The 27,481-nt window shown below is 55.9% G+C and overlaps 1 protein-coding gene across 3 annotated transcripts in view; it reads right to left on the minus strand.

The window, feature by feature from the left end:
- Positions 1 to 27,481, minus strand: part of PAX7 (paired box 7) — a 91,552-nt gene that overhangs the window by 34,073 nt on the left and 29,998 nt on the right. For 2 of the 3 annotated variants that reach the window (XM_037148000.2, XM_037147999.2), the window contains exons 5-7: positions 6,433 to 6,632; positions 2,482 to 2,647; positions 1,112 to 1,314 (exon numbers count right to left, since the gene is read on the minus strand). In XM_037148000.2, the coding sequence (XP_037003895.2) occupies positions 1,112 to 1,314; positions 2,482 to 2,647; positions 6,433 to 6,632 (569 nt within the window). Of the gene's footprint in view, positions 1 to 254; positions 282 to 1,107; positions 1,315 to 2,481; positions 2,648 to 6,432; positions 6,633 to 27,481 lie in introns of all 3 variants that reach the window. The other variant, XM_037147998.2, reaches the window with a different exon arrangement.

Consider the following 27,481-nt stretch of genomic DNA (forward strand, 5'->3'; position numbering starts at 1 on the left):
AGCACATGAATGCAGAGAACATCATTCTTAGCAGGTTAGGGACACTGTTTAATTGCTCTCTTGTTTAATGGGGGGGGCAGACTGAGGCTTAAGGGTGCTACCTTGCCTAACACCTGAGCAGCAGAGCTGGGATTAAAACCTCCTCCGAACCTTCCCCTTCCTACCCCCCAATTCAGGTAGGTTTGTATCACACGCATTCTTACCACACAAGAGAAGAAGGTGTCTCAGACGGTGCGAGGCAGGGTGAACCCCACCCCACCTTGTGCACAGCTGAGAGCCTGCTGTTGCTACAGAAATGAACTCACCAGTTCGTCAAATTCACTAAAACTTCCAACATCACCAAGTCCTGTTCCCCAAACCCACTGCTACCCACCTCGAACCCCAGCATGGTCTTCCCCACTTCATGTAAGTGGGTCCCAGGGCTTCTAACAGCACCACCAGGCCATGAGTGACTTAACCAGCAACCAATCACACGTGAGTGAACAGAGTTCCAAGACCCAATGGGAGTAGAGTTTTTCCCATGGAACCCAGCCACCATTCTTTCCACCAATAGGACATGGCCCTGCCTTTCATGCATGGGTCACTCCTGGTGAAAGGCGGGGAGATGGAACACAGGGTGGAATCCAGGAGGGGCTCCTGGTTCTAGAACAAAGCCCCAGCCACCATCAGCATCCCACAGGAAGTGGTGCAAAGGCCCCACCAATGCACACTCTGACAATGCCCCACTTTCATGGACTGGACAGCCACGAGGTGGGTGGTGGCCATTTTCACGAGCTCAGGGTGGCTCTCAAGCCAAGAGCTAGTCTGTAACGCACCTGTTTGTTTCTGGGCAGCAAGGAGTATGGAAACGTGTTATGAAAACCCTTCCTCTGCCTCCACCAGTGGGTCACCCAGGTCTGCAGCTTGGGAAGATAAACCCAAGGTGAAGGACCACAAAGTATTGACAAGTGGAGGTATTTAAACCCTCTCAAGGTACCCAACAGCCAGTGGCTTTGTGAGCCCAGTGACTTTTTCCCCAAGGACAGCCAACTGGGGTCACCTGGAGCCCTTGAGGCCTGGGCTGGTGGGTGTCTGGCGACAGGACCTTGGGCAGAGGGCCGAGGCCACCTACCTGAGGGGACAGGCCGTTGCTGACAGGGTTCATGTGGTTGGAGGGCGCCGCAGGGTTCATGAAGCTGTCGGAGTAGCTGGAGAAGCCGTGGCGGGCTCCATAGGCAGAGCTGGTGTCCGCGGCGGCTGCGGCCGCAGCCAGCCCCCCCTGGTGCATGGTGGACGGTGGGAGGGGCTGAGGCCGGTGCACGGTGCTGCCCCCATCTGTGGAGAGACCCAGGGGAGGGCCTGAGCGGGTGGCACACCTTGGAGGGTGGGCCTCCCAGGGCAGGGAAATGACCTCCTGTTTGGAAGGCAAGCTATGAGCCTCCTTCTCCCAGTCCCCATCCAGTGGAGGGAAGGGGCCGTCTCTTGATACCTGAAATGGGACAAGCTGGCTTCTAGGCAGGACACTGGGGACTGGCCAAGTCTGGACTGACAGCCAGCTAACATTCCAGACTACCTCTAGGAAACCGTGCACCGGTCCTGCCCCTCAGGGCTCGGCACACACTGGGAGCCTGGTAATTACCTGGACTGAAAGTCAGACCTTGTGAGGACTCTGTCTGAATCTACCCAGGCCTGTCTCAGTAGCATTTTGTGAGCATCGACCACTTGCCGGTTGCTTCTACAAACACTAAGGGTATGAAGCAAGACTACAGTTCCCATTTTATAGATGAAGAAACTGAGACTCGGTGGGGTAGGGGCTCTTGTGCGAGGTGACAAGGGTAGTGAGTGGTGTGGCCAAGGGTGCTAAGAGGCTATTCTGCTCTGTTAGGGCCCCTCTGTACAGCCTTACGGCAGACGTGACCATGATCCTCTGTGAAGGTTAATGTCTCATCGAGAATCCCAGAGAAGGTCCCCTGCTTCTCTCCTCAGCCTCCAGAGCTCCGCCTGTCTGCCAGCCCTTTCAGAGGAGGCCACCAGGGCTTCATGAGGCAGATGTTGGGTATTGGGGTTCCTAACGTGTGCTGGGAGGGGGGACTGAGGGGAGTGGAAAGAGGAGGGGGAGGGCGCAGTTGGAGACAGGAGCCAAGGAAGAAGGGGAAGAACCCTTCTCCTCCCCCAAGGTGCACCATCTCTTCTGCATTTGAATAAGACCCGGAAATTCATGAGACTTTACAGTTTGAGAAGCTCTGTTTTAAACATGGACATGGGAGTGACCTTGTTAATCCTTACCTAGATGCTCTATAGCCTGTTGGCAAAGCCAAGAAGTTCAAGGGCAGGACCTCACCTTTTTTGTCTTAATAGACTGTCCACAGGAAAGCAGACAAAGGGTCATAAACACACAACCCTTCTCATTCCTTCTTTGTTAAGGAAGGACGGACTGGGTGGGCCAAGGGGGGAGGGACAGAGGGCGTGGCTAGAATGCTGGGACGGGGGTCGGGCACTCACCTTGGGAAATGGTGGTGGTGGGGTAGGTGGAGTCCGGCAGCTGGTAGGGGGGCAGCGTGGGCATGCCGGTGGGAGGGAAGCCCCCGGGCAGAAGGTGGTTGAACGCTGCCAGCTGGTTGGCTCCTGCCTGCTTACGCCAACGGGCTCGGCGGTTGCTGAACCAGACCTGGTGGGTCGAGAGTGGAGAACAGAGCCCTCAGCCCGGCTCCTGGCAGAGAGCTGAGGCTCAGCCAGAACCAGTGTCCCCAGCCGTCACCCTCGGTCCAGCCAGCATGCTCCCCTGAGGGAGGACATGCCCTCCTTCACACTGCTGGGGACAGTTTGCAGAGAGCTCTAATCATACCTCGTTCCGTCTGAGGGTTATGGTGAGGATGAAAAAATAATGTATGTGAAGTGTTTCGCATCATGCCTGGCACATAGAAAGTACATTATACGTATTGTCTAGTATTGTGAGAAGTTTGGGTTAAGTGCTAATTAGTGAGTCCCTCTAAAATGAGAGTCAGTTCAGGGGGCCTCTGCTTCTGGAAGAATCGCAGGTGCGGGGTTCCTGGCAGCTGAACACACGGGATTTGTTTACCTTCCCAGAAGGTGTGTGCAAGACTGGGGTTGCCCTCCTGCTGTTTAAAAATGCAGATTCCTGCAGAGAAAGTTACTGGCCCCCAGGCATGCGCCCTCTTGCCTGACACCCCTCTCGCTGCCCTTCGCCATGGCTCAGGCTTTCTGCAGGCTGAGACGGGGTGTCTGCGCCACACACTGGGGGTGCCATGTAACACCCTGCCAGTTTCCAAAGTGGGGCTGGAGGGGAGCCAGAGGGAGGCAACACGCTTGAATCACGAACTCCACCTGACACATGTTTGCCTAATGGTTGTTTATCAAATATCAGCTCCATGACTACAGATTTCTGTCTGCTGAATCCCCAGGGCCTAGACCAGTCTCTGGCACATAGTAGGTGCTCAATAAATGAGTGCCGGATGAATGAACCTGGAGTTTCAAGGGTGGCTAGAATTGGAACCATCGAGAACAGATGGAGTTTTAATAATAATGACAGCCCCCACCCCCACTTGTGGCACTTCCGTGTGCTGGCCACTTTCTAGCTTGGTGTGTGTGTGTGTGTTTCCATGCCATCATTTAATCCTCAGATCCCATTCTTGCCATGTCCATGTGGCCGATGAGGAAACTGACTGTGAAAGGAGGAACTGATGAAGCTGGAATTCACACCCGGGCGTCTGTCTCTGAGACCACTCCGAACCCCTTTACCATCCCACACATCTCCCGGGGCCATGGAGAAAAGATGGCACAGAAATAAAATTGATTGCCAGAAAAGAGGAGGTTTGGGAGGATGGCTGAAACAGGGGAAAGGATTAAGAAGCACAGTTTGGTACAGAATAGTCATAGGGATGTAAAGTTCAGCACAGAAAATATGGCCAATAATACTGTAATAACTATGTATGGTGCCAGGTGGGTACAAGAAATACCAGGGAAGTATTTTGTACAGTATGTGATTGTCTAACCACTATGCTGTATACCTGAAACTGATATAAAATAATGCTGAATGTAAACTGCAATTGCAAAATAAAATTTAAGTTAAAAAAGTGGCATAGGATTGCAAAATCCCTAAACCATAGACTCAGAATCAGAGGCCAAGACTTCAAAAGTACAGATGCATAAAACTTAAGCATTGTTCAGGTGGCCTCGAGGTCCCTGCCACACTGTCCGCAGCAGAAACCCTCTCTCCAGGTTTCTGACCCACTAAATGTTGCACTTTTGCTTGAATGCTTCTTGTAACGGGGATCTCATCATCTCACGAGGCAGCCTTGATTGTAATAAGGATCCTAGCACTTTAAGAGACCTTAGTAACTATTTAGCTTGATTCCTTTATTTAGAAATGAAAAATGAAGTCTCAGGGAAAGAATCTGTCCTGTTAAATGGGACACAGCCGATCAGTGGCAGGAATCCACAGGAGTCGAGACCCGTGGCTCCCAGCCCTGCGCTCTCCTTTCTGCAGACCATCATATGGGACTTGGGACATTTCCCTGCTGACCCTGTTTCTACCCTTGAGACCTCTCAAAGCAGCCACGTTCTCCGAGTCTCCTCTTCTCCAGGCTAAATGCTGTGTCATTCCTGTCTCCATTTTTAGGGGGTTACTTTCGGTTCATTCTTCTTAAAAAAATCAGCACTTACTGTTTTTCCCTCTGCAGGGAAAGCTCTCAGGCTGTGGGGGGAAGACCCAGCCCCGCCCTGGGGGAGCCAGAGTCTGAGGGGGGCGTCAGCACATGGAAGATGTCTGCCCTGGCTGCCCCCTCCCTGTGGGTTTGTCGGGGGCCCTGGCTGTTGCCCCTCATCCCAGCCCCCCTCCCTCCTTGGACCTTGAGTGACACCTGCTTCTGGGTCCCCTGGGCCAATAAAAGCCCTGCCCTGACAGCCAGGAAATTTTACAAGGAGCAGTCAGGCTGCAAGGTGGTGGGAAGCAGCCGAGGCCCCCAGACGTGGGAATGAGAAGGCACCCAGGAATGTGCCGGGAGAACAGCTGCAAGCAGGATCAGAGCAGGAGGGAGGCCGGCGGGGGCGGGCTCGGGTGTCACCCAGGAGAGGAGGGGCGGGGGTGAGAAGAGCTGTCTGCGGCTGCTGCCCGCCCCCACTGGGGGTCTCTGTCAAAGGCAGCCCAGGGCCCCCCACTCCAGAAGTGGGGGTGGGGAGAACGGAGGGAGGTGCATTTGTTCCTGGAGTAGTTAAATGTTGCTTTGCTTCCAGAACTTTCTCTATTGCTTTCAAATTCTAGGCTCTGAGTCAGCTTCTTGTTCCTGAACGGAACCAGGGCTTTGGTACCCACCAGGCCTGAGTTCCAGGCCCACTCAGCCCCTACTCAGCTCTGCGCCTCTGGGCCCATCACGGCTCTGAGCCTCAGCTTCCGCACCTATGGCCTGGGGCGGGACCACACTGACTCTGATGGGGTGGCCTGAGGTGCCACCAGCCCCATGCACAACAGGCCCTGGGATGGCAGAGGGTGGGTGCCCGACAAGAGCTGGCTAACCTTGGACGGAAGCGCCCCCGTGAGCAGTCTGGGGCAGCCCCTCTACCTGCCTCCCTCTTTCAGGGAGAAGACCGGCCAGGAGTCGGCTCCCACTAGAGCTATTCATCGTGATCTTCCTGCTCCACCACCCAGCCTGGGTCCTTCCCAGCCGTCCCCCGAGGCCCCCTCTGCACTCAGAGAGGACCGTAGTCCTCTGAATGTGAGAGCACAGCCTGGGGAGGGGAGGCAAGTCCCTCCCCCACCATCAGCCTGGAAGGCAGGCAGGCTCGCCCTGCCTGTACCCTCCCTCCCCACCCTCACCGGTTAGGAGATGCACAGCTGAGGGTGTACGTGTGGAGGGGTGGTCAAGGTCTGGCCACTCTCCCTCTGCTGCTTCTAACCCACCAGGAACAGGCCTGCCCAGTCTGCTTGCATGCTTCCCATAACGGAAAACTCATTACCCATCTTAGGAGGCTAAGCCCGTTCAGAACTTTTCCTCCGAACGACTTCCACCCATCGTCAGAGGTGGGAAGGGTTTTATACTCCCTGAGCCCGCTCTTCCTGGCTGACCTACTGCCCTCCCTTCCTTACTGCTTCCTCCCTCCTTCCCTTGACTTCTTCTTCTCTTCCTCTCCACGTCTCTCTCCATCCCTCCTTTTATCTTTTTTTTTTTGAGGTGCTTGCTGCCTGGAGAGATGAACAGAATCCACCAGCCCCCACTGCAGCCCCTGGCTTCCCTCGGGCTGCCCGCCACGCCACCCTCCATCGGCCAATCAACATTCGTTGCTCGCTTACTCAGCATCGATTGCTGGTGGCATTACTTGTTTGCACAGTCCTCAGACCACCTGCTGCACAACTCCCGGGGGGCCCAGGGAACCCCCAGGCCCTGGCTGCGCCCCTGGACTATGCCCACTGTGCCAACATCTGAGACGCCTGCTCACCTGGACACGCGCCTCAGTCAGCTTGGTCCTCTGCGCCAGCTCCTCGCGGGTGTAGATGTCGGGGTAGTGCGTCCGCTCGAAGGCCTTCTCCAGCTCCTCCAGCTGCTCGGCCGTGAACGTGGTCCGACTGCGGCGCTGCTTGCGCTTCAGAGGCAGGTCAGGTTCCGACTCCACGTCTGAGCCCTCGTCCAGCCGGTTCCCTGCAGCCAGGCGAGAGGGAGGAGGAGGGGGGGCCTGGTGAGATGGAGGGGTGCTCTGTGCCCACCTTCAGGCCCATCACTGCACCAGGGATCAGGCCCCAGGGGAGCACACGGCACCGTTTATCAGAGGGAAGAGTGGGAAGCAACCTCCATGCCCAGCCCTGGGGGACTGGCTAATTACTTTAAGGTACAACATTCCTTAAAGAAAAAAAAAATCCCCTATAGCTGGGCATTTATTTAGGTTATTTCCACCGACACAGAAGGGTATCTGTGAGTCGAAGTCAGGGGTCGGTTTCATAATTTAAAAAAACATTTGCCAAAATTTCTAGAACTAAATCCTCCAAAAAAAAAAAAGAATTTTACAGCATGTTAACTGTACTTCAATAATGCTGACTTTAAGAACAAGGCTAGGTACAGACCGGGGTGCAGAGGCCAACCCCACTTTTAGAAAAAGCGGGCACGGTACATTATGAAACATTAGAGTGAAAAGATGAACAGACGTTAACCTCGGGTGACAGAACTTGTGTTTCCTTCTTTGTGCTTGTTCACAGTTTAAATGAAGGCACTACTGCATTTTGGGAAAAGACTGCAAAATGACGGAAGGGAGGGAACAGGGACGGAGGGAGCAAATGTAACGGCGTCCTGTCCCCACCCCCGTTCTTATTCGTGTTGGCTACATGAGCAGGTCTAGGCCCTTCCCACAAGGGACAACCTCCCCCCACTTCCTATAACCAAACACGGCCCGGATGTTACTCAGAGGTGAAAGGAAAGGCATTCCAGGAAGGGGGAAGAGCATGTGCAAAGTGCCGGCGTGCCGGAGGGCATGACGGGTCCTGTCACCACCAGGCTGCATCCACAGCTGGGAACGCGTCCAGTTTGGGGCAGTGCCCCCTACCTGAGTCCCCTTCCCTCCTGCTGCCTTGACCATTGGACAGTCACGTTGGACTGTTATTGGTCACTGCCAGGCTGTCCCTGATTGTGACAAAAAGGGAACCAAAGGCAAGGGGCCCTCCCCTCATCCTTGCCTGCCTGGTCCGCAAAGGTGGAGGCTGGAGTTGAATCCAACCCCCCCATCCGCCCTTTCCCGGCTGCCCAGCAACCCGGCACCACGAGGAGGCCATGTTGGGCACAGCTGGCACCCTGGGCACCTTCCCCAGCACGTCTGGGGCTCTGAGCCAAAGACAACTAATCGCAAGGATTCATTTCCTGAAACTCACAGCCTAACCTCAGTTTTCTGACAGTGATGAGGAGAGCGAACCCTTGGGGCCTCGGAAGGAGGCAGCAAGGAGTGGCAGGCCGGAAGGAGGGGGGCGGACGCCTGCTGATGATGAACAGAGCACCAGCGTCCCTCCTCCAGTGGGGACCCTCGAGCCCAGACAGGCGCTGAGTGAGAGGGGGTTGGGGGTCTCGGGGGCCAAACCTATGGGCAGAAACTGCTCAGATTGGGAAGGAGACGCAGCCCTGTCCCAGGGAAAACCCCGATCTGATTAAGTCTCAGTTCTGTCCAGAGCCACGCCGTCCACCAGGCCTCTCTGAGATGATGGACGTGTTCTGCGCCTGCGTGGTGCGACCTGGTGGAAGTGTCAGCCCCACGGGACACGGGGCCCTGGAGACGTGCCTACTGCAACGAAAGAACTGAATATTTTTACCTGATTTTGCTTTAATTTGAATTTACTCAGCCACGTGTGGCTGGTGGCTACCCCACAGGACAGCACGAATTTAACACTGTGGTTCTCCCTTCTCAGTAAGGAGAGGCCCAGCCCCGAGCTCAGAGCTTCTGCATGCCTTAGCTTCTAGGCAGAATTAACACCATTGTTTCCATGGTTCCCGTCTACTTATAGGACATGATACTCATTTTCCACTTACAAGAGCATTTGTTTCCTTGAATTCAGTTTGCGAAGGTGCTTTTGTATAATGTAAAACATCAGGGAAATACTAGAACAGGCTATTGGGCTGTAACCAAAAGCGTCAATGCAGTTAGCCACCTGCAGGCTGCAGGGTAAATTCGGGGTGCCAGCCTCAGCCAGCGCCCACTCAGGCCCCACATGCATTCAATGCCCTGGCCCCCCAATTTACGTGCAGCCTTCTAGAATCGTTATGGAGTACGGAGTCTACTTCCTCCTCTCCTCCTTGCTCCTCCCACCCCTGGATCCGCACAGATCTGGGAATCTATGGGCCAAAAGAGATGCCCAGCCCAAAACACGGACTGAGGAAGGCAAAGCTGGGCCCACAGGCCTCTATTGTTTGAAGGGATAGGATGTTGGCAGTTGCCATAACAACCCTCAATGCTGTGTGGGGACAGCAAGGCTCTGTCCCACTAGCTAGAGATTGAAAGAGATCGAAGAAGAACTGGACTGCGTCATTTCAGGCCTCTGAAAAAGATCTCTCGCTTCCTCACTAGCCCAGCCCAGAGGAAGAGATCCTTTTAGGTTGGTGCCAGGCTCACAACTGGTCTGGGCTATTGGCTCTTTTACAAAGAGGGAAAACAAGGCTCAGAGAGGTTCAGTAACTTGATGGAGGCCACACAGCCAGTAAGCTCGCTGCTGGAGAAGGAAGGGGAGGGAGGACAGACTGGGAGGAAGTCTGGGGGCCGCTGGGGCAGCTCTGTTCTAGTCAAGAGTCCTGGTCTGGGAGGCCTGACACCTGGACTCTGGGTTCTGTGTTGCCCTCGCTGTGTGGCCTTGGACAAGTCGCTTTCCCTCTCTGGGCCTCGGGTTTCTCAGTTGTAAAAATGAAGCTAATGGTACATGCCCACATGTCTCAATGGACTGCTCTGAGAAAGAAATGAAATGCAGGCTGCAGGAGTACTCTGGAACCTGTAAAGGGCACGAGAAGGATGATGATGACAGAAGAGGGGGGTGTCGGGACCAAAGCGGCATGAGTGAGGGGAGCTTGCTCACAAAGAACCCCGCTGCCACCGCACCGCCCTGGCTTCGGTTTCCCCAACGCCGCTCTCCCACCCCTCCCGGAGCCCGCTGGTCTCAGAGTTAGATTCATCAGCAGGATTAGGTGGACTTGGCTGCAGAGAAACCCTGACGGCTGGGGCTGAGTGCTCCGTGCAGCGAAAGCCTGGGCAGCTGGCGCAGGGAGGCACACGTGGGGAGAGTGGACATGGGAGCGCATTCATTAAACAGAGGCTGGGTGTGGGGGGCCAGCGTCCCGGCCAGCTGCATTCCTGCCCTCCTGCTCTCAAGCAGCTGTGAGATGGGAAGATGCCGGGGAGGTGGGACAGAGCTCTTGCTGGTGTGGAGAGAGCCCCAGGGGAGATGGTGAGGGGGCCTCTCTCTGGCTTCCTGGATCTTCTCTCTGCTTAGGGATGGCGGGGGGATCCGATACAGAGCAAGGAAGACAAGTCCCACCGTGGGGCCCTCCCAATCTTATGGGGGAAAACAGCCTCCGTCTTAGGAAGCTCCCGATCTGACCGAAGAGGGAGGCTTCGCCTCCTGTTCTGCGAACTTCCCGGGCGGATGAAGGAAACTCGGCTTCCAGAGGAATCCGAGCCGGAGCAGGTGTAAAACAGGTGACTTGAGGGAACCCCAGAATGAGGGACTGGAGGGGTGACAGAAATCCTTCCGTTTGTCAAACCTTAAGGTTTGTCAAGGCTAAAGGGTGGGCAGGAATGAGGCCTGTCTGGGGCAGAGTCCAGCCCCCGCCAGGTGGCTGACTGCACAGCGTGAGGCTGGGGGCAGCTCTCCAGCCACTCCCCCTGCCTCTGCCCCGCCCCCACTTTAAAGCCCATCAGCCACTGGCTCAGGAAGCCGAGGTACCCCAGTCTGCCCCACCCATGGGCCCTGACTGTGTGTCCGACTCACCCTGCGACTCCACGTGGTTCCCTGTCCAGCTCTCAGCTTCCCTAAATGACTTAGCCACGCTATTGCACACCTTCCAGAGTTTGTGGGGTGGGGGATGTGGGGGATGCCCCCCCCCCCCCCCCCCCCCCCCCCCCGGCTCACCAGGAGCACTCCTGCTCAGCCAGCAGAACCCAGCTCGGGGCCAGCCAGGCTGCAGTGCCCACACTCTGGGCTCTCAAAGCTCATTGGGAGACAGTGAACTTGCCTGTGTGTGGGTCTCTAGGCCCCACTGCTGCAGGCAGCCCTTGGGTGCACCTAAGACTGCCCAGCACCTGGCAGGGGCTCTGTTAGGGCTTCTTAGGTAAGTAGGGCTCAGCCGGATGGTTACAAACTTCCCTTTGAACGCTGACACATTGTAATAATCCTCACCTTGAACCTGTGCACGCACTCTGCAGTTTGCAAGCCCTTTCACTGTGTTAACACTGTTTCTCCTAGTTACCCTGGAGGGCCACGCAGGCAGGAACAAGCCCCATTTTACAGATGTCCGGTGGAATCCTGGCGGAGTGAGCCTGGGAAGAAAACCCAGGACTCTGGACGCCCAGCCCAGCGACAGTCAGCTTCGCTTCAATGAATTCCCGGGGGATGGAGAATTCCATCTCTGATCATGAAAACCAAGGGGGCTTGTTCTCCATCCCCACCCCTCAAACCTGCCCTAGTCACCCTTTGCCAAAGGAGAAGATGGTCATGATTTCTGGAGCTGCAGGAGGGAGTTGACCCATCTCCAAATCCTTGTCAGAAATTCTAGATCAGGGGAAGCCAGCAATGGCCTTGAGATACGGGGCCCTTCTCTCAGAACCCCTCGCCCCCAAACAGACACCCTCCCACCCCGGGTCCTGTGCTCCCGTCCCTGCTGCCTCCCTGTCCAGCCTTTATTACAGTTTAACGTAGGCCGGCCAGGAGCCGCAGCAGAGAAACGAATCACATAATAGTTGATATGCGTTTTAATCAAGTAATTCGGGCAGAGCCGGGAGCTGGCGAGTGTGGGCCGGGTGTCCCTGAATACCAAACAGGCCTGGGCGCAGGTCTCAGAAAATGGAAAAGTCATTTACGGCTCAGCTGGGGGCCAGAGAGCCAGGACCATGGCGGGCGCCCTCCCAGCCCCGCTGCCGGGACTGCTCAGCTGTAACCAGCGTGTGGTGCGTGCACCTGGGCAATGTCTGTGGGAGCCGGCCACACGCAAGGGCTGGGCGGCCGGGATCAGGTGGACAGTGGGGTTCGGACCCCAGCTCAATCCTCCCTGGAAGCGACCTCCTCCTGCTCACCTCCTCTGCTCGAACTTCTCCTGGGCGCCCATCCCAGCACCGCCACCCAGGCCTGGCACTCGTCCCTAACGCCCCTTTCCTCTCCCTTCACTCCATACAGGCAACCAGCCCAGAACCAGAGCCGGGAGATTCAGGGTCCCTGTTAGCCTCCCCTCTACCACCCGAGAGTCCGTCCTCTCTCTCTCTCCCTGCACTCCGGCAACCCCTGCTAATGCAGGGGTTGCATAGGCCATGTCCTCCCCTCCACCCAGGCACCCTCCCCACCCCCTGTGGCCCGCCCTTCTCAGCTGGCCAGGCCAAGCCGAGTGGGTCATTAAAAAGCACAGGCTCCGGACTCGGTTTACCTGGGTGCTATGGATTCCACGTGCATAAGGTATGGATAATATCAGGACTTCCCTGCCCACCTTCCTTGCTTTGCATTTTTCCACAGCATGTCTCACAATCACACACACTAAATGTTCTGCGTCATTGTTTGTCCCCAACTCCCTGTGCCCCACTGTCCTGGCTGTCACTACCGCACAAGCTCCCGAGGACAGATATGTCTGTCTTTTTTGTTCGCTGCTGCATCTCCAGTGCTGGGCGCAAGGTGGGCACTCCAACATTTGTTGACTGACTGAATGAATGAGTAGATGAATGAGTCTATTAAAACACACGGACCAGTGCCATAAACAAGAGAATGCTCAGGAAACACGCACGTGTTATGTGTCGTTTGCAGCAGCCCAACTCCTGGTGGCCGCACGAATGAATGAGTGACATCCACAATGTCCTGCCCTCAATGGCCCGGCTCAGCTCCTACAGACCCCTGCCTATGACTTCCTCTTTGGCAATCTGTCTCACGTTTGGTCTTCCCCTTTTCCACTGCCTTCTATTTTCCCAGCATTATTGTCTTTTCCAAAGAGCCCTGCCTTCTCAGGACGTGCCCGGCGTAGGACAGTTTTCTGTCACTGTTGCCTCCAGCGACATTTCGGGCTTCGTCTGCTCTGGGCGAATGAAGCCCATCTTTCCCGTGCTCCAGGGCGTCAGTAGAGCTCCCCACCAGGACCCAGAGCATGTGAACCCATGCTCCCCCAGCAGCCTTCTTCACCCTCCAGCTATCGCATCTGTACTTAGTAATTCCGTACCTAGGGGTGCTGGGGTGGGGTGGTCTCACCTCGGTCTCTGTTGACACATCTCTGCTCTTGGTCTTTCCTAACTCTTCCACTGCTGCCCTTCTGAGTTTTGGACTCCTCTTGATTTCTTGGCTCTTCTGTTAATGCTCATCCTTTCTGACTCAGCTGCAGATCACCCCCTCCAGGAAGCCTTCCCTGACTGCATCATCCTCTCTTGGGGCCTGAGGTGCTCGCATCACTGGGACCAGAGGCCGGGGACCAGAGGCACAGGCAAGGTGGGACTCCGAATTGGTCCTGTCTAACTTCCAGTCCTGTGCTGCCCCTCAGTCTCCAAGAGGAGTCACTGTCCCAGTGTCCCTCTCCCAACTCAAGGAGAGGAGAGAAGGGGGGATGTCCTTCTAGAAAGCCAGGATGGAACGCTCACTTCGCTTACAACCTAAATTTGACAAAACGTTTTCCTCTCCAGGAAGTCCCCATCTCACACATCCCGATTCAGCCACCCCCACCCCCACCTTCATTTGACTCTGAACCTGACCGTGGCATCTGTGCTAACAGGATAATACGGCTCTCAGGCACCAGAGAGGCACTCTTGCTACATTCCTACCAGGGAGGGGCAAATCCAGGAAGCAGAAAGTAGCACTGCTTGAAACGGCGCTGTGCAGTTGAAAGAGAGAAATCAGAGCCTTGCCTTCTGACGGTGGGTCCAGGGCTTTTTCTGCACTGAACTGAGAACCAAGCACAAGTCCCAGGTGGGGGAGGGGTGAGGGTCTGTGGAGGGCTGGAACCTTCTGAGGCAAAGGGACTCACGGAAGGCTTGCTGGGTGCAGAGTTCAAAACTAGGGTTCACCTGCTCGTAAGGCAAGAGGCTGACAACGAAGCTGCTGTGAGGACCCCTCCAACTCAGTCCTCTTAACCTTCTGGTGCCACAAGCAGCAAATGAGGGGCCTGGAAAGGGGGCAGCAGCTGCAGATTGGGGAGGGGAGAAGGCGAGCATTTCAAACAGGTGCTTCAGAGGCGGGAACAAGCCTGAGAGAAGAGAAACCCAGCTCACTGTCCCCTGTCACGTTCTTCCTGTGCCTCTGTGACAATCTTGAAAACAACCCCAGTTTTCCTTCAGTGTGTCAGTGGGCTGTTGGCGGATGGCAGAGCTCTCCAAGTCAGCTCCTGAGAGGGGCTTTGCCGTCAGGGTCCAAGGCAGCCACAGGCAGCCACGTGGGGAGCGGGGAGGGGGCTGGGAGAGGAGTGGTGGAGAGTCAGATGGGCTGGGGTTGGTGTGAATTCTGGATCTGCCCCGCAAGAGTGACAGATGCCAGATGCGCTCTTAACTCCCAAGCCTCATTCTCTGTACTTCTAAAATGCGGATGGTGATGGGGGTCAGAGGGAGACAGGGAAAAGCAGAAAACTAGGTCTGGAGGCTGCGCTCCGAGAGCTGCAGGTGCCGGGCACCGGGCTGACTCCCCGATGCACTCTCTCCTCTCCTTTGGACAGCAGCCTGGTACCTGGGGAGCTGGCTGGCACTCAGGCCCAGGCCCTGACCTGCCGTGTGGCCCAGAGCACGTCACTTGTCTTCCTGGAGTCTCCATTTCTCATCCATCCCCTGGGCCTGAGAACTGGCATCCACCTAGTTCTTGGGGCGTCGGGATGGGCTGTGTGGATCGGACCCTCGAGAAATGCAAAGTGATGTCTCTGATGCAGTTATCACAGCCTACTCGCCACACCCACTTGGTTACGTCACCCTCTGGGCTGCAGTGTCCTCATCTGTGAAGTGAGGGAAATAACAGTGCTCACCGCATAGCGTCCTCATGCATGAAAAGTAAGTGATTCACTGCAAGACAAGGACTCAGGACAGTGCCAGGTACCTGGTGAGTCACTACACAGTTCTCAATACACAGTACGTTAGCTATTAGTACCATCACTGTTACTATTGCTGTTGTCATTACCGGTGCCTGCGTACAATGTGAACTGAATTACCTTTGTATCTCCTAGAGGCAAGCTCATCTGTCTGGCACAAAGAGCAAAGGGAAGGAACAAATGCATGCATGCATGAACAAATGAAACCCTTTGTCATCCCTTCTCCACCATGGCGGGGACTCTGCACAACCCAGCCACACGCCCACAGGCCCCGCATCCAATCCCATGGCCAGGGAAGCCGTTCCAGGTGTGCGGTAGGTGGTGTTCACAGAGAGCAGAGGGGGCCGGAGTCTCAGGTACGTCCTACGTGTAAATGCTGGCAGGTGCCAAGGGCCCAAAGAGGGAGACAGACCTCGGGGATCTGGGCCTGGGGAGGCCTGGGGAGAGGCCTCGAAGTCAGCGAAGGGGAAAGAGCAGCAGCTGGGGCCCCGTGGCCAGATGAAGCTGCCGGCCTGGCAAGAAAAGGCAGCTCGGCCACCCGTCAGCGCCCCACAAAGCCACTGTGAAAGGACCATATGCCTGAGAAGTCAAGCCTGCTCGGACCCTCCCCTTCCCACCCCCACTCTCCCCTCCTCTGTGAGGAGCCCTGAGAGGCAGGGGGCTGCAGCCAGTTGGAAAGTTCTCAAAGGAAGCGGGATGGAAAGTGGCCTCGGGACCCCTGGCCCCTGCCCGCCTGCATCCATCCATCGAGCCCCCTGCCTCCGGGCTCAGCCCTGAGGAGGCGCTTACACCTGGGGCTCACGTACCCCAAAGCCTGGGCTCTGTGATCACACAAAGTCTCTTCCCGCAGGACTGGGTGTGAAGGTCTCAGGGGAGGAAACAAAAATAGCTACTCGTGAGTTTGGAGCTTACGCGTGCCTTTCATGTAGTGAGTCATGGTTTTCCACTATCACCTAAGAGGCAAGTATCATTCATTACCAGTGAGCGTTATTATCAGCTGCAATTTACAGATGAGGAAACTGAGGTTCAGTGGGGTTAACTAACTCAACGTCAGAGTGACAGCGAGACCCCGGCAAGTGGCCCGAATGTGCCTGTCCCTGCAGGTCACTTCCAGGCCTGTCCCCTGCGGTGGCCTTGGATGATGCTCTCATGTGCTTTCCTACTGTCTCATGTCCCCTGCTCTTCAAATCTGGACTCTGGGTCCACCGAGCCCAGGACACTTTCCAGGATGGAGTTACACCTGGAGAGTGCTCCTTGAATCCCTGTGGCACTTGCCACTGGTGCCAAACTTTGAGCCCCTGCCATTGACTCCTGCTGCAGACTGACCATTAACTTTCTGTGCGGATGTCCTGTTTCCCAAATGCACCTTATTGTCCAGTTTGTAAAGGTTCATTTGAACTTCTGGAGTGTGGGGACCTGGTTCCCCCCATCGAACTGGGGACACCCTGGCATCGAGGTGGTGCCATCACAGTGGGAAAGACTGGCGGTTTCTTGAAGATGGAGACTACATTTCTTCTATTATAGCCGGGTGTTACCCCAGGGCAGGGTAACTGGGAAGAGCTCTGAGGCTACCATTCTAGAAGGTTCTTAATAACAGTCTCCAGCAGGAACTGTGGCCACCAGTTAAACAAAGGAACGGTGGCCCTTGTCATCACAGACGTAAGAGCTGACTTAAGCTTCCCCAAAGTCATAGTCTCAGAACTGTACTGACTCCTTTCCCTTGGGGGTCACTTCCACCTACCTAATTCCCACCCTTCTTTAAAAAAACTCTGAAACCTCACATCGTGCTGCGGGTCAGGGTGCACGGAGGGGCACATGCCCAATGTTTACTAAGCACCTGCAGGGTTCCCCACAGACCCTCACCTGTAACAACTACAGCAAGTGAATTCCACTCCCATAGAAGCGAGCAGGTACCTCAGATCCCGCCCCTTTTAAAGAGCACTGCTCCCTTAAAGGTGGGCAGAGCTGCGGGCTGACCCTAGAGTGCAGACACAAAAATCAAGCAGGAGCATTGGAAAAGCAAGCCCGGCTGTCCTGCCACAGGGAGGCGTGGCTTTAAAGGAGGCCACGCCTTAGAAACAAAAAGCTTTACCTGGAAGCACACGGAACAGTCTTCCCCCCTGCACATCATCACCAATGCCATCAGCTGGGTTACTTCTCCACCTACTGCTGCCTCCAGTCATTCCAGGTTAGCGGGCAAATGGTCATTGCTGAAGTACCTGCCCCCCGCCCACAAACCAGCTACGGGTACCCAGCACCCCAGCCAAATGACAGGATCGTTGCCATTGATCAGTGTGATTCAGTTGGTTGGGTGTCATCCCACAAAGCAGAAAGTCACCAGTTCGGTTCCCAGGCAGGGCACATGCCTGGGTTGCAGGCTCAGTCCCCAGTCGGGTGGGTGCAAGACGCAACTGATCGATGTTTCTCTCTCACAGGGATGTTTCTCTCTGTCTTCATCCCTCCCTCTCTCTTTAGAATCGATAAAAAGAAGAGAAAACGGCCTTTAAAAACTGACACGATTATTACTTTGTCCCAGGGGGCTTGGAGACTGGCTGCAAAGACTAGGCAGCTCCCCATTAGAACCCTGAGGTTTGTCTCTGACTTTGCCTTCAACTTGCTGTGTGACCTCTGGCAAGTCTAAACCCCTCTCCGGACTCCATTTTCCTCATCCCTAAAAACAAGAGGTCCTCCTGGATCTCCAAGAAGAACCCTGAGAAGGCGCTTGGGTGGTAGCAGACTCGTTCACTACTGCACGCTGCAGAGCCCAGCACTGTTCCCGGCAAACCGCGGGGTGCTCGGCAAAGGCTCGATGGAAGAATGACTGATTGACATGGGTAGTGAGGCGCTCCAGAGGGGACTGGGATTCTAAGCTGGAGGTGCCGTGCGGGCTACAGGACCCCCTGACATCATCTGACTCCTGTGGGGACAGGAAAGGTGGAGTTTATCACCCCTATATTCTGCCCGGGCCCACAACTGCTTCCCAGGAGCCCCCAGGGCCTTCCTCTTCTCTTAGGGGAAGAGAGGGTAGGAAGGCTTCAAACTCACTCCCCCTGCACGCCCCCTCCGCCAGTCACAGCCCCTGTGTCTCGGGCTGGTCGCTGGGCAGCCAGAGGCCTTTCATGGTGCATTCCCCCGCTGCCCCCTCCCCACCCTCTCTCCCCAGCAACCCCACCCTGTGGTGCCCCCATCAATCTACCGCAGCCCAGCCTCTCCAGCTGGCCTGGCTGGGCCGTTCCCAGGCAGAGCAGGTCCACAGTGGAAGGTGGTGGAAAAATGTGGACAAATTTCTGATTTGCAACACTCTGGGAAAGAGTTTATTGCCATTGTTTGAGGACGAATGTATAAATAAAGCAAGGCGAAGATTGCAGGGGGAGGCTGATGAAAGGCAGAAAACGAGAAATTTTATGGCCATAAGAAGCGTACTCTAATGGTGATTTTTGAGGCACTGGACCATGGTAGTTACTTAGCCAAATGATCGCTGCGGAGCTGGGCAAGGCGGCTTATTTCTTAATTACTGTTACGTATTATGTCAGGCGGACGCACGGCCCTGGAAAACTTGGTCCTGAAGCAGACACTGGCCAGAGTCAGGTCCCGGAGCTGGACGCCGGTAGGTCAGTGGGAAGGCCATCACGCGCACCCATCAAGGGCAGGGGTCCCCCTGGATCGGCTGCCCTCTCCCCCTGTCCAGGCTCCTGTCCCCCAGAGAAACTGCCAAGAGGAAAAGAAGCCAAAGAAAGACTCAAACTTAGGACCACACCTTCAAGACATTAATCCATCCACGCAACACACGGTTTTGAAGACATGTGAGTACTGAACCGGCTGTGGCTGACAGAGCAGAGAACGAAGGGCATATGACGCCCAACTTCAAACGATATTCGCAGAAAGCAGCGAGGGGCTCATTTGGGGCTCCCTCGCTGTCATCTCTGTGTGAAATAATTCCGAGGGCAGGACAGACAGAAGGGGGCAGCTGCGTAGTCGGAAGGGAGTGTGGGCACAAGAGGGACGGCTCTGATACGGCGGTTGTCGCCTGGCCCAGGTGCTCAGCCTCTGTCAGTCTGTTTCCTCACTTGTAAAAAAAGGGGCGGGACTTGATAGTCCTTTGGGTCTAAGATCTTCCGGTTCTGTGACTCTAAGGTTCTGTGATTCTCTCGCTCTGGGAGTCGGTGAGGCTGACTTTCCAAAGCGGCTCAGCACTTGCCCTGTTGAACACTTTCGTCCGCTTCCACCACATAATGCAGTGACAGAAGGAAGAAGCGGTGACAGACAGCTTGTTGCAGGTCTACCGTGCGCTGGGACTTCCACGGGCGCCGTGTCCACTCACGGCACCCTCACAACCACCCCAAGGGAGCACATGCAGCTCCTTCCCAGGGCTCTTTGGGGAACGTTCGAAAGGCTCGGAGACCTGCTCAGAGGCAGAGAGGCCAACCCCCTCCTTCAAAGCCAGGTGGGTCGGCGCCAGAGCCAACACATGCACTTTAGGTAAATCCAGTGGCCTCTCCAGCATCTCCAGGGCGCGCACCTCCCCTGAGGGACACAGATCACTGGGCCTCTGTAGGAGCTGCTGATTCAGATTGTGCAGCCTAAGAAGTGGATCTCCCACAAGTTCCCAGGAGAAGCTGCTCACTGCTCGTGGGGGCCACGGTTTGAGAACTCTGAGAAAAACAGCAACAGCTAGAAAATAAAATGCTGCTCTGCGGAGAGAGGAAACCGTGCAACCTCATACTGATGATCAGAATGGACACCAGGGGCCTGAAGGGAGTGCCCTTCTCCGTGGGCCCTGCTCCTGCACCCTACACGGTGACCGGGTCATCAGAGTCTTGACGGGCCATGGCCCAGGATGCCTGGAGCCCTGCCCAAGGCCCAACCTGCCCCCTGATGGGCCCCAGCCTCTGAACCCACCTACTGTCACCCCTTCTCTCCACCTGACTCCTACTTGAGTCCTTTTCCCTCCCCCCCCATCCATCCCTTCAAATTCAGCAACCGGACATGTCCCTGTATTAGCAAGGGGCGAGGGCTCTCACAGTAGCAGCAGAGTGACCTTCAAAAGGCTCAAGGCAGCGACCACGCCAGACACCTGCCCCTCTGTGACCCATCTCCCAGCCTCCCGGCTTGAATAATTTGGAGGGGCAATATTTCCTCTCCAGGAGGACAAGGATTTTCATTCATTACTTTGTTCCCAAGGCCCAGAAGAAGACCTGGCCCATGGGAAGAGCTCAACAGGCATTTGTGGAATGAACGAACAAATGAATGAACGCACATCTCAGAACAAATGCACTGCCCTCCTATCCGCCCAGGCCTATGCAACCACTGTGGTGCTGCCACAGACGCCTGTTCAGAGAGACGGTCTGCTCTCCGGACCGATGTGGTTACTGGCGAGTGCTAGGATCATCCTGCACAATCACCTCATTAAAGACCTATTTATGCAACGCCAGACGTCTGGCCCCACGCCGAAAGCCCCAGCCAGCCAGCTGAACCGTTCCAAGAGGTCTGGAGGATCGGCGCTCTGTGAATCCACACAGAGGTACTCCACTGAACTCCCGGGCTGCATCCAGATGTCTGGTCCGTGCCGAGGCGGGCCAAATGCGATTTCAGCGTGTGAGCGGGAGGCCGCACTACGGCCTCCGCAGCCTCCATTGACTGCGGAGTCCCCGGCCCCCTGGATTGAGAGCATAGCTCACTGCAAAGACATCTTTGCGAAGGGGTGGCTGGAGGGAGCCGGTTTTTAAAGGAGTTAAAATTCAATTTGATCCTGCTGCTTACGCCTTTTCTAGTTTGATGTGTTTTTGATAAAAAAATTTTTTTTGATCAATAAAAATAAAATCTGTTACTCACACCCTAGGGCAATTATTGTTCTGAGTCCAGTTTACTGAATCTTGATAGAATAAATAATGTTATTTTCCCAAAACGAGGCCAGCCAGAGGTTAGTCGCATTCTGCTAGCAGGGAGGGCGTGGAGTCTGAAAACACGCTGGTTCTCAGAGGACAAAATCGCGTTTCTACATATTTGGGGGTGGCCTCCCAGCTCTGAAGAACAAGCGGTCCTCTCAGGACATGAAACAGGGATGCCAAGCACTGGTGATGCGCTTACCTGGTGCCAGTGCCGTGCTTGGCAGGCACGATTGGCACGCACAAAGCTCAGGCCCCACGGGCTGGTCTTCCTGATGTTAAACCAGACTCAGAGAGGGGCAATGACTTACCCAAGGTCACACAGCTCTATAGGGCTGTGCCAGGACTTGAACCCAGATCCATCAGGAACCTGAAACCATATACAGATCCATTTGCAATCCCATCTCCCTTTCTCTAAGTCCAGGCAGGGGGAGGCCTTGGAAATCACCATTCACTGCTGCTTTTTCTGCATCCCTTTGACTCCTTCCTTCCTCTCCCCCCAGCACCCTGCTGTGCTGGGTCCCAAGAGCCCTGACAGGGGCCACAGAAAACACCCATGCTCTGCAGCCTGGGCTGTGTTTGGTGGGAGGGGATGCAGCATTCATGAGATGGACGGGTATTGTGGGGAGGCGCTGGGTCCCGTGTTTTTGAGAGATAGGTGTGGAAGGACACACGTTACTGTCAGCCGTGGTCCTGCTGGGTGTGCACGTGTGTGCTTGTGCGCTTACTATTCTGGTGACTTTCACTCTCTGTTATGTATTTCTGAGCAAAATAATTGGTCTCTTCATAAATGAATCTTAAATGTCCTGCAAGAGGTTGCAGGGAGGAGCGTAGATGGGCTGGTGACCTCAGAGGCCGAACTAGGCATGTGACCCTAGGAGGCCAGGGGACCTGGTGGGCGGATTCAGAGGGCAGATGGGGCAAGAGATGGGAGATGGTGAGTGGAGGCTTTGAAAGCAAAGGAGATGACCAGGGCGCCTGGAGAAGTGGACAGTGCGGGCATTGGAGGCGTGGAGGCTGGTGACCGCAGCGGCTAAGAAAGAGCAGGAATCAACAGTCACCGAGCACCCAGTGCGTGTCAAGCTCTGCCCGAGTATCCCTTCATCTCATCCTGACAACTATACCAACTACGAAGGTTCCTCTTCCCGTTTTTTAAATGAAGAAATGGATGCTCAGCCACCATGTCTTTGAGTTAAGCCACCAACTCAAAGACCTCAGGCAGAGCCAAGATTCAGGATTCGAATCCAAGCCAGCTGAGGCTTCCGAGATGCTGGGAGGGAAAAGCCCCACCACCACCACCCCAAAGCCCAACTTGACCCTCCCAGCCTTCCTCCCATGCAGCCCACGGGGCCTTCCAGCCCCCACCCCCAGCTTGCATGCCCTCGCAGGCTTGGCCGCCTGCCCTCTAATTAGATTCCCCTGGAAATAAGAGTGCATTGTACAGTTCTGCTAAAGGCAAACTGATTTTACAATTTCTTTTCTTTCCTCCTCTTTAATAACTCACAATGTCTCAAGGAGGTTTCACTTATGGCCTGCACACTGGAAAATTATGCTGTCTCTCATGCGCTCATTTTTCTCTTGAGGAAAATTGAAAACCGGATTTCTCCTCCATCACTGGCCCCCTCTCTTGGCCTGTCTTGTGCCCGGAATATTCTAGTCATTCTCCAATTGCCTCCTTGGCCCTTTTCTCCCTCGAAAGCAGGCCCCCCACCCTGCCTTCCTGCCCCACAGCTTGGAAAGGCTGGCAGCCGGGACTGATCTGGGGATCGGTGGGGAGTCTTGCACAAGTTTGGTGAGTGGGCGGGAGGGAGGGTGGCAGGAGGTGGGGGTGCAGAGCGGTTCCCCCACTTTGAGATGCATTTGCCTGCAGAGAACTGGACCGGCTCCAGCACTTTTGAGGCAGGAGTTGGGTGAGTGCGGAGCCTTTATTGGTCCCATCGGGTTCCCGTTACGTGTCAGGCAGTAAATTATAAACAAATGCCTCCCATTTCCATTTCTGAAGGCATCTCCAGCCCTCCACATTTTAAGGGTACATCCTCTTAAGTGGTGCCTGATGGGACAAGGAGCCAGGTGCATGGTGTCACACAGGCCTGGGCTGTCATCTAAAGAGCTTGCAGCCCCCACCAGCCGGCTGGCACCCTCTCTCCAGGCCCTGGAGCTAGGCCAAAGATGTCATGTGATGGACAGACGAATGGACAGACAGATGGATGCCCGAGGGGACTGCATGTCCGGGCTCCAAGTCAGGTCTCATAAATTAGGGCCCAAGAGCTCTGGCCCAAGCGGAAGCAAGAGGGTGGAGCGGGGGCTTGCTGAAGACCAAGGCCTGGGCGAGGGCCACAGCCATGGGCTACAAGGTGGGGGGAGGGGAGCAGCAGGTCCCTGGGCCTGGGCACTCAGGGTGTGTGGGACAGAGTATCTTTGGCACAAGGTCAAGCCACCCTACCCAGTCCCCACCCTTTCTCCACTTCCAGCTCCACTACCTCTGCCCCCATTACCGGGTTTGGAAGTGGGAGACTCGGCCACACCTACTTTACAATCTCTGGGACCCCAGCCAGGCACCAAGGGCCAGACACTTATCACCTCATTTAACCTGGGCAGGGGTGGGGTCGATCTCCGGTCTGGAGCAGGCACCAGCCTCCGTTTAGGGCAGCTTCCCCAGGCGGACTTGGTCTCTAATGTCCGTCACCTCCTTCTGGTCAAGAGAGTCAGTCCATTCAAGCTGGGAGCAACCTAAGGATCATTTAGTCCCAACTCATTGTCTTACGGATGGGCGAACGGCGCCCGGAGAGGTCTGTCACTAGCTGGACATCACACGGCACACGTCACACGTCACACGGGACCTGCAGACACTCCCAGGGTGTGCCAGCAATTGGAGGCGGGGTTGACAGCAGGCCTCTGCAGGCAGGGGTCCCCTCAGGTGTCTCCAGTGTGACCACCATTCTATCTCAGTCCCAAGGCCACTGACTCAGGACACAGGCTCTGCAGGTCTGCACAAGCCCTGATTGCATCCCCCTGGCCTCCCCTGCAAGCCTGGAAGCAATGTCATTGGCCGCCACCCCCAGGCTCAGGGGGTTCCAGACCTGGGAGGGGGGTGGGTAGGAGGAAGGAGACTGAGGCCAAGTACGAGGAACTGAGTAGTGTCTGGCCCAGCTGGGTGTCCAGAAGCATCATGCCTTTGTCCCCAACGTAGAACTACAGGCTACGAGCAAGATACAGCTTTAGAGACCAAAAACTGGGGGGTTTGAATCCTGGGTGACTGGTCACTCAGCCTCTCTGAGCCTCAGGATCTAGGAGGCAGGTGAGTGCTCAGGCAAAGCCAGTGTCTGAGGAAAGGAAAGGGAGGCAAAGGAGAGACCCCTGTCCCCACCCCCCCACCCCCGTCCCTCCCGAGGGCCCCCAAGGAAAACCGACACAGGCGCTTGCCACATCCTCGTGGGCCCTAACTTGTTGCAGGAAGAAACCTGAGGAAGCCAGGCGGCCTGGGGAGAGACTTGGCTACAGCTGAGTCACTGTTTGCCAAAGGTTACCTAAGATGTGTCTAAACAAGAACCAGCTAGGGTTCTCCTCCAGGGCCTCTGAACACACCTGCTTGCCCCAACCAGGACAAAGGCATGCGCCAGTTCAGGAATCATCCCTGCCCCCAAAAAAGCTTATGTAAATGCATGCAAAATACCTGGCAAGGAGCAGGCACTCCATGAATGGGAGCCATTATTACTTTAACAAGCTTTTAATGAGCACCTACTAGGTACCAGGTTTCCCTTCTTGTCTGACTTGTGGTTCTGATGGTTCCTGGTTTTTGCAGGCGAGAACTCTGAAGCTGGGAGGGCACAGCTGAGGCATCCATGTGGCTGGATTATCCACAGCTCTGACTCTGGGCCAGGGGTTCAAAACCTCGGCCGGTTCACCTGAATCAGCGGGAGAGCCCTAACAAAGACTGCCCCCCTTTTCTGATGTAATGGCCTGGGGTGCAGCTGCGATTTTTAAAAGCTCCTTATTGGGAATCTCATGAGCAGCCAGGGTTGAGAACCACTGCCTGAGAGCTCCCTAGTTTTTCACATCTCCTATTCAGCTTGTGAGACAGCCTGGTTAAGAGATGGGTATGTGGGGAGGAGTCATACAAATTTCAGAGGAAGGGAGAGAACTGGGAGCAGGGGAGGGGGCACGTGTCCCATCAGTCTTGGCTTGGGGAAGAAAAGAACAAAGATGGGACCCTCTGCGCATCTCCAGGTGCTGGTTGGGCTGGCTCAGGGATGGGGGTCCCAGCTGAAGCTCACAGGTGGGCAGGAGCTCCTAGGACTGGGCTAGGAGGTCATTCACACCACCCCCTGCCTATACTGCACACTCAGAGCAAAGAGCTCCCCACCCTGGCTAATCTGCCCCCTCATCCTCCACCTCGGACCTCGTGACTTGCAGAGACTAATGGGGGTACGCACTGCCTTAAATCTGATCTCGGTCCTCCAAACGCATCCCCCAGAGTCCATCTGCTGGACTTTGCCCTCCGTGTGCGCCACAGCTAGTGGGGGTCTGGCTTCCTGGGGACAGGGCTCCCTTTAGGAGGCTGCTGCAAAGTCGGGGGTGAGTGCAGATGGAAGCATCCGTCCTTCTTCTCCCGAGACTCTGAAGGATACAGGTGGAACCCACCACGGAGCAAGCTCCTCCCACCCCTGCCCTTTCTGTAGGATTGTACATTCAACCAAGAGCCTCCAAGCAGGTACTACTATTCTGTCCCATTTTACAGATGGGAACGGGCACACAGGGGTAAGGCAGCTTGTCCCCCCCGCCCCCCACACAGCTGGCTGCGGTAGGCTCAGGACTCAAACCCGGCCCCTCATTTAGCCGCTGAGCTGGGGCAAGTGGTTGAGGCCCTGCCATCCTCTGATCTGCATCTCGAGGAAACGAGGTCAGACCGAAGGAAGGACTGCCCAACCTTGGTCTGTGCGGTCCTAAGGCCACAGTGGAACCAGCTGCCATGGAGAAGCAGGAGGAGGTCTCAGGGGGTTTCTTGGTGACTCCTGCCCCCTAAGCCTACCACGGGAGCCAAGCTCCCCGGTGCCCCCGCCACCAAGCAGTCTGAATTTCTCCCCAGGTGAGTCGGAGGGGAAATTCAATCCAGTTTGCTTTTCTCTGAACTTGCCAAAAGCTTGTTTGCTCTGAGAGGCCCATGAGGCCTTGGCTCCCCTGGTTTCAAATAATTGACGTTCAAAGCCTGTCTTCAGGTGGAACGCTGCCACGCACCACCTGGGTGAAGGGATGAACCTCGAGGACCCTGCCAGGGACCGAAGGGGAAGCTGTCTGGGCTCCAGGATCAGCCGGTGCCTCCCACAGTCTCCTCCGGCCCCCCCACCCATCCCCCCACCCCAGAGCCTCCCCATGGCCATGGGCTGGCATGCGTCTACTCAGATGGAGGGTATCCTGGGCAGCTAGTAGACAGAATGTGGAACTCGCAGGTGCGTTCACCTGTGCCATCAGCCTCTCTGGGGCTTGAGGCAGAGAGTACACCCCCGCACCCTGCAACAGCTTCTCTGGAGAGCCCATGCGGTCCCCACAGGCCACAGGGCACTCAGGGTCTCCCCTAGATAGCACCTTGACCTCTGATTTGTGGAACACAGACCCGAGCTTTGGAGCTGGCCTTCCACCCTGGGCTGCAGAGCTAGTTTTCCCTCCAAATCATAGGGGGCAGGGCAGAAGTAGGTCAATAGTACAATAATAAATAAAAATACAAGAATGGAACCTGTCTGACTGAACTGCACAGTCTCCGGGGAAAGGAGGTGTGAATAACCACGCCACTGCTTCTGCAGCTGACCTGCCGCTGCGCCTGCCCACACCCATGTGTCCGGCTTTAGGCACAAGACATCTCGTTCCTTCTAGGCAGGCCACATGCCACACACAAGTGTGCTGACCAGGCCACTGGGGTTGAGAGCAGAGCCAGTTACAACCCCCCTCAGTCCTCCCTGGTGACAGTAAACAGAACCAGCCACCCACGTTTACCGAGCACCGTGACCAGGTCCGGCTAAGCTGGGTGCATGCCTACGACCTCCACCCCGCACGACCTCTGTCTCTGATGGAACTCTATGCTGCACTGAGAGGCCCAGAGACATCAGGTGTTTTCCCTAAGGACACACAGCAGAGTCAGGATTATGTACTTTAGAGCCTGGAAGCGTGGCCACCACCCTACACTGCCATGTTTTTAAGTCGCTGGAACCAAAGAGTGGCATCTCAGCTGGGCCTTGTCAAAGGGCTGGCATGTTCCCTGGCAAAGGAAACGTATTGTCCTATTCCCCCTAAGGATCCGGGGCTCACCTGTCACATGTCTAAGGGGACAGCATGTGTCTAGGGGAGCAGTTCCCAGAATAGGGAGCTCCTGGCCCCCGCTTCCTCGTCTATGAACTGAGAAGAGAGTACTAAATGGTCCCCCAGTGCTTCCCCGCCCACGTCTGACACCCCATCGCTCACTGTGTGACCCTGAGCAATGGAGGTCACCCTTTTGGCCTCAATTCCGCCCCCCCCCCCCCCGGTGTAACACAGGGGGACAAGGCTACTTCACAGAGGTGTGAGGCTCACAGCCTTGGAAGAGCTTTGTAAACTCTAACGTGCTGGCCAAAGGTGGGGGCTTCAACAGCTTCGCAAATGGGCTTCCAGCATGGCCGCCCCACCGTGGTCTCCGGGAGCAGCTTGCCTCCACCCTCCCCCACCGCGCAGGCTTTGTCTCCCCTCTTCCAGGTCACCAGCTCCCCATTTGTTATGCCTCCTCCTGGCCTCCTCCGGGGCTGGAAGGCTTTCCTCCGTCGTGGGGAAGGGAGAGCCCAGATGTGGCTGCGGGCTGTGCGGGGGCCAGGGGAGAGGTTACCGCTGCCTCAGAGGAAGATCATCTTTCCAGCAGGATGGAATCTG

The sequence above is a fragment of the Artibeus jamaicensis genome, unplaced genomic scaffold (assembly GCF_021234435.1).
Source record: "Artibeus jamaicensis isolate MK-2021 breed Jamaican fruit bat unplaced genomic scaffold, CSHL_Jam_final scaffold_847, whole genome shotgun sequence".
NCBI lineage: Eukaryota > Metazoa > Chordata > Mammalia > Chiroptera > Phyllostomidae > Artibeus > Artibeus jamaicensis.